The sequence below is a fragment of the Lepus europaeus genome, chromosome 2, assembly GCF_033115175.1.
Source record: "Lepus europaeus isolate LE1 chromosome 2, mLepTim1.pri, whole genome shotgun sequence".
NCBI lineage: Eukaryota > Metazoa > Chordata > Mammalia > Lagomorpha > Leporidae > Lepus > Lepus europaeus.
The window spans coordinates 147,162,337-147,176,772 of NC_084828.1; the positions used below are offsets into that span (position 1 = coordinate 147,162,337).

General features: G+C 55.6%; 1 protein-coding gene across 1 annotated transcript in view; it reads left to right on the plus strand.

Annotated features, from left to right (window-relative positions):
* KY (kyphoscoliosis peptidase) overlaps positions 1 to 2,750 on the plus strand; it is a 41,573-nt gene extending 38,823 nt beyond the window's left edge. Inside the window, exon 11 of the mRNA XM_062178961.1 lies at positions 1,855 to 2,750. Coding sequence (XP_062034945.1) covers positions 1,855 to 2,750 — 896 coding nt within the window. The remainder of the gene's footprint in view (positions 1 to 1,854) is intronic.
* Positions 2,751 to 14,436: the final 11,686 nt, after the last annotated feature.

Here is a 14,436-nt window from a genome sequence, read left to right on the forward strand (position 1 = left end):
TCGAATTGGCAGTAAGCATGGGGTGGCCTGGGAGTGGCCCATATTCGTGCTTGCATGGTCCCCGCCACCCCACAGCATTTCCCTACTCACTTGCTGAGCTCTGTCCTGTGATGGCCGAATAAGAGAGAGGGGAGGGGAGGGGGAGAGGGAGAAGGAAAGGGGGAGAGAGTGAGAGAGTCTCCCATCTGCTGCTTCAAGCCCCTACATGGCTGCAGCAGCCAGGGCTAGGCCAGGATGAAGCCAGGAGTTTCTTCCGGGTCTCCCATGTGGGTGCAGGGGTCCAAGGACTTGAGCCATCCTCCGCTGCTTTCTCAGGTACCTTAGCAGGGAGCTGGATCAGAAGCGGAGCAGCTGGGACTTGAACCAGTGCATCGGTCTTAGATGTGTGCATTCCAGGCAGCGGCTTAACCTGCTGCACAACGCCACCGCCCCCCACATGCACACACTCTAAAGCTACAGAAGCCTGGCAGTCGCTGCCGTGAGCTGACTTGGTGTGAATCCCTCACTTTGAGAACCATAGCTCAGAACCCGTCGCATCCATCGTGGCCCGTCGGCCCGTGGGGAAGGACCAACCGGGCCCGTGGCATCTAACTGAAGCTGCTGAGTTGAGTTTGCCTTTTCAAGAGGCATGAAAATGTAAACACCAGATTTCTTAATTTACAGTAATCTAAAACTTTACCCATATGCATGATACACACGCGTACTGCGAGAATCTGTCTGGGCAGCAAGGGACGTTAAGAGTGGGGATGGGGGAGCAGGAAGGGAAGGAGGAAAACCGCTGGGGGTGGGAAAGGACCTGGAGGAGGGGGCGATGGAGCCCCTGAGTGCAGGGACGTGAGCAAAGGCGGGAGGCAGCGAGGGTGGAGGAGGCCGTGGCCCCTGCAAAGGGATGGGCAGGGGGGAGGGGCCGCGAGCCCTTGCTGTCAAGTCTTCCAGTCATCCTCTCACCTCTGTGCCCGGCACCACGGGCAGGCCCTGGGGTGTGGCAGGGCTGAGAGGGGCGGGCCTCTCCCCGCTATGAGCCCACAGGCCAGCAGTGCTCAGAAATGCTCATTTTATCAATTACAGCCAGGACAGGAGAGGGGCCTCCAGAGCTCAGCCTCACCTGGGGGTTGGCACATTGGGGCGAGGACTCTCCCAGGTTGCCAGGGAGCAGTGGGGTGGAGGAGCCTTGGGCGTGAAAGGGTGTGGCCTTGGAGGAGCTGAAAGACCCCCCCAGAAGGAGGTCCCTGATGCTGGCGGGCAGGAGGGGCCAGCCAACTTCCGCATACCCCCACCGACAGAGGTGAGCGTTGTGGGAGAACGCACTCACAGGCCATCCTGACGCAAGGTGGAGCAGGGCAGGGCCAGGGCCAGTGGCGTAGGAGAGCATGGGAGATGAGAGTCGAGTTTCTCTGCTGGTCCCAGTCACACCCCGTGGGGCTGTGCCATGGAGTGGCGCAGACAGTGGAGAAAGCATAGACAAAGAAAACAGCACTAAAAAGGGGAAGGGAAGGTCAGGCGGGAGGGGGCGGAGAGGAAGGAGCGGACTTGCAGGAGGTGCAGCCAGCATCCGGGTTCTCCGAGGCCCGAGAGCGTGTTACTAGGAAGTCACGAAGGTTTGGGGGTGGGCAGAGGCAGGTGCCAGCTAGCACATGGGAAGAGGGGCAGTGGGGGCAGCGGGGAGGCGTTGGCGGTGTCTGCACGGGCAGGCAGGGAAAGCTTCCAGGAGGGAGGAGCCTGCGGGGGCCCAGGGGTGGGATCCAGCCGCAAGGCTGCTCCTCCAGGGAGCCAGCTGTCCATCACACCCTGACTGGCCTATGGGCCGGAGCTGGACCCTTCTCACCCGACTCCTCCCCCACTTCCTGTCCACAGTGAACGGGAAGGCCACGATCACCATCGAGAGCTGCGCCCCGAAGCTGTTCATGTTCATGCTCAACGGCAAGCAGGAGCACGGGCTGCTGAGCCTGAGGAAGAACGGGATGAAGCTCGAGGTGTTCCCCCCCACCACGGGCTCCCACAAGCTGCAGATCTTCGCCAAAGGCGACTCGGACATCTACAGCTCCGTGCTGGAGTACACGCTCCAGTGCAACCACGTGGACCTGGGCGTCCGGCTGCCGGCCGAGCTGCACCAGCCCGTGGGCCCCAGCTGGTTCTCGGAGCAGATGGGCATCGTGAAGCCGTCCCACCCCGATCCCATCATCCACACCCGCGACGGGCGCTGCTCCGTCAGCTTCGGCGTGGACGAGGGCATCAGCGTCCTGGCCTCGCTGCATGGCGACGACGGCCCCATCACCGAGGAGATGCAGCGACGCTACATCTTCCAGCTGCACCGGGAGAAGCGGACGGAGCTGAAGGTCCAGCTGCCCCACGCCGGCAAGTTCGCCCTCAAGATCTTTGTCAAGAAGAGGCAGGAGACGGGCAACTACGTCTTCGTCTTCAATTACCTCCTGTGCTGTGCCAACACCAAGGTGAACTGGCCCGTGTTCCCCGAGAGCTTTGGCAACTGGGGGCAGGACAATGAGCTGCTGGAGCCCCTGTCGGGCGTGCTGCCTGCCAACCGCAACGTCCCCTTCAAACTGAAGCTGCACGGCGTCGCCAAAGCGCTGGTGAAGGGGCAGGACACGTGGCCGCTGACCCTGAGCCACGAGGGCTACTGGGAGGGCAGCTGCAACACGGCCGGCTGCCAGGAAGTGTACGTGATGGTGCTGGAGAACGCCAACCACAACTTCTACTCCTACATCCTCAAGTACCGAGTGAACGCCCAGTGAGGGCCAGGGCCCCACCCCACCCCGCCTCGGCCGGCCCTGGGGGCCAAGGCCAGTGCGGGCTGGGGAAGGCCCCCAGGGACGTGCACAGAGCCCTGGACGCCACCGAGTCTGCATGAAATCACTTCCAGGCCTCTGCCTCGGTCTCCCCGCTCCGCCGCGGGCGCTGAGCTGTTTGCGTTCTCGGTTGTGGCCGTGATGGGACAGAGGCAAAGGCCCTTTGGAGAAAAAGGTGCTATGTAAATCCAAGTGTCGTAAACTGTACCCCAGCGCCAGCTGCGCGCCTTCTCCCAGCCCCTCCTGCTGCTGCTGCCCTGGGACGGACACGGGAAAGCAGGGGTTGTTCAAGGGCTCCCAGCCACCCCGCCGAAGGACGTGCTGGCTGGGCCGCGCCATCCTTGAATCTCAGCGCCCCCTTCAGGTAGCTCCGCCGCATTGCTAGTCCTCTGCTGGGTCCCAGGGCCCGTGCAGAACCAGGCGAGTCTCCCAGCGCTGACCACTGCTTCCTCAGCCGCTTCCTGCTTTCTAAGGGCCCTGGAGAGAAGAAGGCGTGGTTGGGGAGGAAGCCGGCCTGCCCACCGCTGGCTGGAGGCCGAGCTCCTCTGCGTCGCTAAGCGGAGCCGAAATGTGGCAAGCGGAACGTTGCCAGGAGCCGGCCGTGCCCGCTCTCAGGTGTAGAGGACGACCTCAGAGTCAGAGACCTTCGCAGGCTGCAGGCTGGGGTTCACCCCAGGTTCTTGGGGCATCAGAGGCCCTGCCAGGACTGCAGAGAGCCTGGCTGCTACCCCTGATAGAGACCGGGGCGGGGAGCCTATATGAGGTGAGCAGTGCAACTGCAGCCACATGGGGCCACCTTGCGTCTGATGGGCTCCGATGCTCGCTGGAAGCTGGCTGGCAAAGCCAGTCTGGGCCCCACCATCTGCCCGGTGCCTGAGAAACACCTTTCCCCTTCCTCTCCTCTAAGAAGGGAGCCGTCCCTCAGGGACAGCTCGGGGCCCCCTGGCTTGCCTGGCCCTGCACTGCACTTTGCACGGATGTTACCATGGCAACAGTGGCCGGGCTCAGACGGGACAAGGAGGGGAGCGGGCTGGGAGGCCCACCCTGCACACGGAGCTGTCCCCAGTGGCCCCTGCCTGTCCCTGGGAACCAGCACTGCCTCTTGGACCACCATGCCTCCTGCCCCAGCCTCAGATACAGCCTATCCATCTATGGGTCAGGAGCTGCCCTGACCTCTGTCTGGCACCCTCTGACCAGCTCAGTCACCCAGTACCATGGCATTTCACACCTGCAGGCGTGACCACCTCAGGGAAACGAGCAGCTGGGTCTCATCACACTAGTGAGTGCCTTCCGTGACTCCTGTCACTCCTGGGCCCGGCACTGGCTGCCATGGCCAGGCCCACCAAAGACCACACGCGTCTTTTAAAGGACAATCTAATTCAGCAGAATGTGACAGCGTGCAGAGGATTCCACCAGGCAAAACAGGAGCTGTGTCCAGCACCACAGAGGGAGACTCGATCTCAAAGCACCCTCAAGGTGTCCACGGCCCCTCCCACCTCCTTGAACCAGGCACCCCCTTTGTAAAGAGGGCTGTAGGCGAGGTCGGAAAACCACCCGCCTTTCTTCCCACGGGCGCAGAAATACATGAAATGAAGTCCGGTCTTCATGCATTTCTTCACGCAGGCTGCTCTGGGTGGAAATTCGGGATTGCATCCTCCAGGTTTCCATGCAAAGCCGCCTCTCTTTGTTTCCTGGGCCTCTGAGTCCCAGGAGCAGGTGGAATGGCATGGGCGACCCCTGGTGGCCAACGTGAGGAGCTGCCGGCGCTGCAAACCTCCCCAAGGCTGGCGCCTGTCACCCCCGGTGCTTTTTCATGCAAAACTTGAGATGTTTATGTTAAAAATCACTGGGTGCTTTCTTGTGGCTTCCCAGCACTTCCTCATGTGTACCCAGAGCACATCTTCATCACACACAAGCTGCGAGGGGGCCCTGGGAGCTGCCTGGCGCGAGAGGAGATGTGCAATGAGGTGTGGGAATAGAAGTGTTTTGCCCAGAAATCCCTTGTTACAATGGAACCACCGGACATAGGGCTGCACAGGGTAGCTTTGACCGCACTCATCACCCTGCAGTGAAGGACTGGAACCGCTCGAGCTCAGGGAGCTTGTGCCAACAGGCCCCAGGATGGCAGCCCCCGGGGCTGGAGGCAGGGGGTGCCCGGTACAGGGCAGGGGGCTAGGGAGGGAGGTGGCAGAGAGCAACCACAGGGCAGCACATTCGTTCCCAGCTTGCTGCAGAAGTGCCACTAGCACCGCTGGACTCTGCTTTCAGTCCCATTGCCATCCTCGTGCATCCCCATAGGACAAGCTCTGCCCCGCCTACCGAGAGGAAAGAGCAAGTTCACTGAAGCTTGCAGGCTTGAGCAGAGAACTAGTTCCTGTGGTTAAGCAAGAGAGGGACGCATGGCCAAGAAAGTCCGTGAAATCCTCGAAGGACTTGAGCAGTAGAAAGGTTTTCCCAGCGGTCCGGCGACTCCGACACCACGCTCTGAGGTTGTCTCCCAGTCAGTCTGTTCCTGAAGTGCCAGGTTAGCCCACAGCACACACAGGGCTAGCAGCATTGCCATCGGCAAGGTTTTCAAAGATGGTGTGCGGTGGCCGATGTTTGCTTTCCCTTTGGAGCAAGTAGCTGGGACTCTTGGGGAGGCGATCCCTTCTTGCCCTGCGCTAGTGGTTGTGCAGGGTGCCTTCGCCACATTGTTGCTTGTGTTGCTTCTCAATAAAATTTATATTCATTTTTATCCAACAATGTAATTATCGATCTGTTCTTATCGCTGCTCTCACAGGGTGAAAAACACACACACACACACACACTTTCATGTTCAAAGGGAGCCCTGAAAACAAAATCGATGTCCCAGGCACTTGCACGTGATGGTGAGATGCAAATGCACTGTCAGGCCAAGAGCTATTTCACATTAAAGCAAACATAATTAGGTTAGCGCCAGCCCCTCGACGGCGCACGAGCCTTTGAAGAACATGAAGGCAGCGGGTTGTTTTTTTTCCCCTATTGAATCTTGTTTAACTTGAAATTTTTTAAGTCCATCCAAATGTCTTTCTAGTGGTGGGGAAACGCTGCCCACCAGCCTACTTTGTGCATTGTGACTGTGTAGATCGGTGTAGTTGCACGTTCCGATGCACGCAGAGACTCCCCCACCGGGGACCCAAACAGGTGATGGGTGAACTGGACAGTTAGGGGGACGCAGAGAATGCAAAGCGAGACGCGGCGGAGACGCGGCCGTCACCATGGCGACCATTCTCCTAGCCCTACGACGAAGCACAAAAAGAACAGGGGTTCCCAGGTCTGACCCGCGGCGCGCAGGCGCCTGGCGTGCTGCCCCTAGGAAGGGGTCTTTCACTACTTAGGAAGCAGAAGTGGGAGGAAGCAGGCTCCCCCACAGTGGGCAGGGCACGGCTGGAGTGGTCAGAGCGCTGCGCGCCCGCCAAGCCCCCAGCGTCCCTTCCAGTCTGCACGGAGGCTGGCAGTGGGTGGGCCCCGGGGAAGGGCCCCCGCTGTGTTAAGAGCCTGCCCCCCGCCGGGTCCCCCGCAGACTGCGCTGGCCCCGCCCTGCCTGAGGCTGAGGGGGCTGCGGGGAGCAGGGGGTGGGGACAGGGAGGGAGCAGAGGGGAGGCCACAGCCCCCTGCGGGTTCCCTCCGGCTCTGCCAGCAGGACTGGCACCAAAGGCCTGCAAGTATCTCGGAGTGGAAAGTTGATGAGCTGAAGTCACTCTTCTCCTCCCAGATTCCTTGGGGGCTCCTCCACGCCCCGGACTGGGTAAACACCTTCCTACCCACCCAGACAGCAAGGCAAACCCACGGTGGTCCCCAGCGACTCCTTCATCCCCCTCACTGGTACAATCTGGCCCATTCTGAGCACGTCTCAGCCCCCCACCCCCCACCCCGCCCTGATCCAGGCCCTTCTCCTTGCCCAGCTACTCCCATGAGAGACCAGCCCTCGCCTGCCCCAGCACCATCCACTGCGCCTCCTACCTGCACGCCAGGACCACTGGGCTGTGTTAGGACAGGCCTCTGTGAAAGTAAGAGGTCCACTCTCCCCAGGAAAGGCGTGGTTTGTATTGGGCACTGCCGGGAAACATAGCGTCCAAACAAAGCTGCTTTAAATAGGGAACGGGGAAAGTGCTGGTCCCCTCCTTCCCTCCTCTCTACAGCAGGGGCAGGGAGCCCTTTTCTCTGCCAAGGGCCCTGTGAACTTTTATAACATCATTTGCGAGCCATACAAAATTACCAACTTAAAACTTTCCCTGCTTGGGGCTGGCCTCGTGGCACAACGGGTTAAGCCGCCGTTTGCAATGAAAGCATCCCCTGCTGGAGTCCCGGCTGCTCCACTTCCAATCCAGCTCCCTGCTAATGCACCTGGGAAAGCAGTGGAGGATGGCCCAAGTACTGGGCCCCTGCCACCCATAGGGGAGACCCAGATGGAGTTCCAGGCTCTCAGCTTCCGCCTAGTCCAGCCCCAGCCATTGCAGCCATTTACAGAGTGAACCAGCAGAGAGAAGATCTCTTTCTCTCTCTTTGCCTTTCAAATAAATGAATCTTTTTTTTAATTTGCTATAAACGTATTGGATTTCAAGTTCTGCCTGAAGGTGCCTTGGTGGGGCCAGACCAAATGATCTGGTGGACCATATACAGCCCGTGAGCCAGACGCTCCCCACCCCTGCTCTAAAGAGACCAGGTGCCAGGCTCTCCCTCCTGGAGGATGGTGTGCGGCATGGCTGTTCCCACCATAGCCAGACTGGGGACTGTGCCCGGCTCCCATGGAGAGACGGAACCTACAGGTGAAGAAGCTGCACCTTGGATGCCATGTCACTCACAGCCCCGGCTCGGACCCTTGCCATCTGCCCTTCTGGGTGGCCCTGATGGGCATCCCCAGGGAAGCAAATGCAGAGGTGGAGCCGGAATGCACACCTCATCTGGAGGAAGCAGGAGCTCCTTGGAGTGTGCATAGGGCAGCTAGGGAGCTCCAGAGCGAGACGTCCTCTTAGAAAAGAGCCCAGCTGTGCAGAAATGGCCAGGCCGCAGAGAACCAGCCCACTGCCTGGGGGGCTTCTGGCTTTCAGTTCAGAAGCTAGATGGCCCCGAAGGCACTCGCAGCTGGAGGCTCTGCGCCAGCTGCCCCTCTCGCGCCCATCAACAGCAGATCTGAGCAGATGCCTCGGCCTCCGGGTCTGCTGTGCTGTGGAAAGTCTGCAAGGATCAGGTCTGGGAGCTGAGGGGGCACCCGCAAAGCCACCTGGGATCCAGGGATCACTGGCAAGGCCCCGCCTGCGAGGTGGTTTGTGGAAGGCACAGGCAGGGCTCCAGACCCTGTTGCCTCTGCAGAGCAAGCAGGCCCACGGGCCAGGTGCTGTGGGCTAGGTGAACGGAGGCACCTAGCTTCCTCCTTCCCAGTCCTCCCTGGCCTCTTGCCCCTGTCTCCCAGGGCAGCCAGGACGCGCTGCCAGTGGCCTCCATCGCCTGAGGGGCGAGGCTCAGCCCCCAGTGCAGCCCCACGCTGCTTTCCCAGCCTTGTCTCTGACTGCCCTGAGGGCAGAGAATAATGAATCATCTGCCAGGTGGCAGGAGACAGGCCTCACACCACCACGCTCAGCACATACCCCTCCCTCCCTCCCTGCCTGCCAGAACGTGGCCACGCCCCCAGTCTCCCGGGCCCTGCCCAGCCCTCTCCCAGCCCAGCGCATCGCATCCTCTGTAGTCCTGTCTGCTTTCCCAGCACTCTGTGACGGTTCTGTGATGGGGGCGGGGATGGGGGGCTGCAGCTTGCAGCCACTGAGCTGGGATTTCTTTGAACCCATGCACCTTGATTTTCCTGCTTAGCACAAACTAGATGTTTCCTTGGGGAGAGCAAGAGGGAGCGTGAAGAAGGAGCAGGGGAAGTCCCGCTGCTCGCAGGCCGGGAGCTGTCACTGGGCAGCTGTCACAGTGTGCTCCTGTTTTACCAGGAGAACGGGGGGGGGGGGGGGGTCACACCCTGGGGGCGGGGCTCTGTAGTGGAGGGAGAGCCCGGAACAGCAATGCAGACAAAGCTCAAGTGAGGGGTCCCCTTACTGGGCCCAGCTGCCCAGGCTTATATACGAGGCTCACTCTGTAGACGATGCCTTGAAGACCAGACACCCGCCCTGGGGGCGGGGCTGTGGCCGCCAGTAGCTTAGGTGTGGATCGGCTTTTCCCTGTCTCACTGTGGTCCCTGCCCTGTGTGGAGGAGGTTCTGTGACCCATGCCTGGGGTTTCTGCTTGTCCCCAGGAGGCACATCCCTCCTGCTCTGCTCACCCAAACATGGATCCAATCACCCCTTCTGAGGAGCGCGCAGCTACAACCCAGAGCACCTGGTCCCCGGAGCTGCAAAATGGCCAGCCCTTAGCGGACGAGGAAGGAGCCAGAATCATACGCATCGCCAGCTGGCAGATGCTCAGCGTGTAAGGCGGGCTTGAGAATAACTGTGTGTTTTAGAAAGCAGAGCGGCTGGGGCTGCTGCTGTGGCACAGGGGGTTAAGGCTCCGGCCTGCAGCGCTAGCATCCCATATGGGCGCCGGTTCGAGTCCAGCCAGGCTGCTCCACTTCCCATCCAGCTTCCTGCTGAAGAGCACCCCAGGAGACAGCAAGTACTGACTCAGGTGGTTGGGTCCCTGCCACACGTGTTCGAGATTGGGATGGAGTGCCCAGCTCCGGCTTCCAGGTGGCCCGGCCCCAGCTAAGAGCAGGAGTTCTTTCCCTCTCTGCTTTTCAAATAAATAAATATTTATAAGAGATAGCTTGCGATGTCAGTATACCATGTCGGAGTGCTGTTTCGAGTCCCGGCTGCTCCACTTCCAAACCAGCTCCCTGAAGATGGCCTGGGAGAGCAGCCGAAGATGGCCCAAGTGCTTGGGCCCCTGTACCCACGTGAGAGACTGGGATGGAGTCCTGGGTTCCTCCTGGCTTCTGCTTGGCCTACCATAGCCAGTGGAAGACCTCTCCCTCTCTCTGTCACTCTGCCTTTCAAATAAATTAATCAGTTGATTTTTTTTTAATAAAAAGTAGGAGGTTGTTCAGACCAGTAGGGAGCACAGCTTCCAGAGAGCTGGCCCACTGACTAACAACAGCTTGAAACCAGAAATGGCCCTGGGGACCAGGAGCTTCTTCCGGGTCTCCCACGCAGGTGCAGGCACCCAAGGCACCTCTCTCTCTCCCTCTCTCTGCCTCTGCCTCTCTGTAACTCTTTCAAATAAATAAATAAATCTTTAGAAAATACACTACATATGGTATAAAGAGCTTGCAAGCTCCAAACATAAAGAAAAAATTCTAATTACCTGATTTGATAGTGCATTCTGTATACATGTGTTGAAATAATGCAATGTATCCCATAAAATGTAAAAATATTACGTGCCAATCAAATAACAAAGTACAAATGGGCATCTAACCTAGGAGTTAGGATGCCTGTGTCCCATATCAGCTTCCTGAAAATGCAGACCTTGGGAAGCATCCGACGATGGCTCAGGTCATGGGCTTCCTGCCACACACGTGGGAGACCTGGTTCACAGCTTCTGGTCCAGCCCCAGCTATGGCAAGAATCTGAAGAGTGAACTAAGGATGCGAACTCTTTTTCTCCTTTCTCTCTCTCTCTTTGTCTCTCTCCCTCACTTTCAAATTTAAAAAAAAAAAATTTAAATTTTCAAGCAAATAATATAACAGGATCAAAGAAGAAAGTATGCAGAGACTTCATTTTTGGGCACCAAAATAAACTTATCTTTTAATTCCATTTTTCCACACACTTTTTCAAGTATCTTCATGTTAGAACCAAAAGAGAGAGAGAGAGAATTAGAGAGAACATCTTCTGCCCATTGTTTCACTTCCCCAATGGCTGCATCCACTGGAGTTGGGCCAGGCCAAGCCTGGAACTCCTTCTGTCTCCCCTGTGGGTGGCAGGGGCCAGTCCTTGGGTCGTCTTCTGCTGATCTCCCAGGCAAGTTAGCAGGGAGCCAGAGCAACGGTGGAGGAGCTGGGACTATAGATTGGATGCTGGCAGGTGACAGTTTAACCCGCTGCAGCACAACACCGGTCCCGACCCATAAACATTTGGAGGTGATAAAAGCTTACTATTTGAAACTGCTAAGTTTGGATAGTAGTTTATACCCAGACATGGATAACTAGAATTATAGTATCCCAATCTTAAAAATGAAAGGGTCCCCAAAGGTCCCCAGACTTAGTGAGAATGTCCGACTCACTGAAGCTGCAGGAAGGAGACGACCATGCCAGTAAGTGCTGTCCCAGGGCCCAGCTCTGCTGAATACTGACCATAAAGACATCATTCAGTTAAATTTCCCAGGATCATATCATTCACTCACACACACACACACACACACACAGAGCAATGAGTGAAAACAGACCCCTTCAGAGGCTCCTGATCATGAATTTCAGAGCCCTGGAGGCAAACACATCGTCCAGAGAAGAAATCAAACGTGACACCTGCCACAGACCAGGAGTCCGAGCCTCAACACCAGAAGTGCGGAGACGGGGAAGCCACACCTTCAACATCCTGCAGGAAAATGCTTTCTAACCGCGAGTCCTATCCGGAGCCCACATCGCAATCAAGGGTGAGGCGAGAAGAGCAACATTCAGACGCTTTCGAGATCAACCTCTATCGACCCCAAGGAGATGGAGGGACACCTGGCACAGGAAGCCCCAGCGCAAAGGAGATACAACGGAAGTCCTGGGAGGATGGGAATGGGCTGTGTGTGGAGAACAGCCGTGCAGGGAGCAGGGTGGGCACCGGGCAGGAAGGAGGAGAGCAGGAGAAGAACAGGGCGCCAAGGAAGTGGGCTCCTGGGGCAGCAGACATCATGGAGGGCCTTTTCTAGGCCATAGAGTGGTGGCGCTGTGTGGTGAAAACAAAGCAAAAACCAACTCCACGGTGAAAATCTTCCCACGAGAGTAGATGGCGTCACAGAGTAGCCCACGTTGATGAGCACTTGGTCAATAATGGAAAGGTGATCGGCTGACCACCAACAGCTCTTCCAAGCCCTTCTCCCGCCCCCAATCCCTTCTCTGCAGGGAGCAAACCCCACTTTGTCTAAGTGGTGCATTTTTTTAGAGTCAGACATACCTTTGAGCAACATACTTCCAGGCACTTACAGGTGTATTTTGGTGACGTACGTGGCATGCGTTTTTAAGTTCGTTCTCTAACTGCTTGTGTCTAGTATATGGAGATATATCTACTGTTGCATCCTGAATTTGAATCCAGTGGTTGGACTAAATTCACTAATTTATTGTAATTGTTTATGGGATATCCTTTTGGGTTTTATATGAACAAAGTTATGCTGCCTGTGAATCTTCTTTGTCTTTTAATTTTCTCCGCTCAAGTCATTCTGCCTTGCTGTCTTTCTCTTGTCTGGCTGGGCTGGGTGGAAGTGGCAGTGAAGGCAGGGACTCCTGCTGCTCTCAGTCTCTGCATGAAAGTGTCCAGTACTTCACCACTCTCGACAATGACAATGACGAAAACTAAATTTGCATACACAGAATAAACTCAACGTGCTCGAGAGACATTATCCTTTTTATATGTCTTCGGATTTGATTTGCTAACATTTTGTTCAGGATTTTTACCTCTGTGTTCATAGGAAAGATTATTTTTTTAAAATGTCCATGTCAGGTTTTATATCAAGCTTATGCCGATCTTGCAAAATAAGAAGAGAATTGATTCTCCTTTTGTCATTCTCTGGAAGGCTTATTTCTTCCTTAAATGTTTTAAAGTATTCACTGGTGAAGCTACCTGAACCTGCTATTTTCTTTGTGGGGAGTTCTTTGATTATTTCTTTAAATTACAACACTTCCATTTTCAGTTCCTTTTTGTGTCCACACTGATATGCTGTGTTTTTTAAATAACTGATTCATTGTACTTAAATGTTGATGGTTACTGATGCAGAGCTTCTCGCTGTTAAGTTGTACCTTTGCTTTTTTGCCCTTGGTCATTTAAGGATCTAAATCAATTTTATTGATCATTTAGGGATTTAATCAATTTTATTAGTCAGACCAAAGAACCAGCTTTTTCTTTTACTGTTTTCTCTATTGCACACTCACTTCTAATTCACTCCTGGTTCTTTTCCTTTCTTATCCTTCTTTTGGGTATAGTTTGCTCCTTCTTCCTAACTTTTTTTAAGATAGACAAAAAAACCCCAATCTGCTGGTTCACTCCCCAGATGCTTGCAATGGCCAGGGCTGCACTGAGACCAAAGCCAGGAGCTGGGTCTCATGTGGGTGGCAGGAATGTATTTACTTGAGCCGTCACCACTGTCTCCTAGGGTCTATCTATGTTAGCAAAAACTGGAGTTGGGAGTTGCAGCCAAGATCAAACTAAGATACTCCCATATGCAACATAAGCATCTTAACTGCTAGGTTTAATGCCTACTCCACCATTCCTAATTGTTGTTGTTTTTAGATTTACTTATTTATTTGAAAGACAGAGTTACAGAGAGCGACACACACAATCACACACACACACAGATCTTCCATCTGCTAGTTCACTCTCCAAAATGGCTCCAAAGGCTAGGACTGGAATGGGCCAAAGTCAGGATCCAGGAGTTTCTTCTGGGTGTCCCACCAGGGTGCCAGGGCCCCAAGTACTTGGGCCATCTTCTCCTACTTTCCTAGGCAAATTAACAGGGAGCTGGATTGGAAGTGGAACAGCCAGGACTCAAAGTGGCACTCATATGGAATGCCACTGGGCCACAACACCAGCCCCCATTCCTAACATTTTAAGATGGACATTTAGGTCATTGATTTTCTCTACCTCTTTTGTTGTACCTGAGCAAGTGCAAACAGAGGAGCACCACCCATTGATAAAATGTGATGGTCCTTTCTTACCAGCAGTGGAGAGCAGGCTCATGCCCTAAAGAACTCTTGACCTCGAAGTTCAAAGCAACAGGGTTTATAAAGACAAAAACCACAAGGAAGGGAGGGGGAATTCATGGTTACTAGGGTCAAGCTGACCTAAGGCCTATGGGAAACCAATATCAATTGCAATCTTGACAATAGACAAATTGCAATCTTAACATTAATCCAGGTGCAGCTTATCTGTTTTAAGCCTGAGCGATCATGGTAGGGAACTTCTGTATTCTGCCAAGTGGGATGCAGTGGACTGTTATTGACTTAGTTTTAGACCAAAGTTAGTTTTAGACCATAATCTCACGGTGGGGGTGGGGTGGGGGGCTTTCTCAAGATGGAGTCTCGGGTGCTCTAAAATGGAGTCCTTATGTCAAGGTGTCACTTCACTTTCTTTTCTATTTATTTATTTATTTATTTATTTTTGACAGGCAGAGTGGACAGTGAGAGAGAGACAGAGAGAAAGGTCTTCCTTTTTGCCATTGGTTCACCCTCCAATGGCCGCCACGGCTGGCGCATCTCGCTGATCCAAAGCCAGGAGCCAGGTGCTTCTCCTGGTCTCCCATGCGGGTGCAGGGCCCAAGCACTTGGGCCATCCTCCACTGCCTTCCCGGGCCATAGCAGAGAGCTGGCCTGGAAGAGGGGCAACCGGGATAGAATCCGGCGCCCCGACCGGGACTAGAACCCGGTGTGCTGGTCTCCCATGCGGGTGCAGGGCCCAAGCACTTGGGCTCTCCTCTGTTGTCTTCCCAGGGGCGTTAGCAA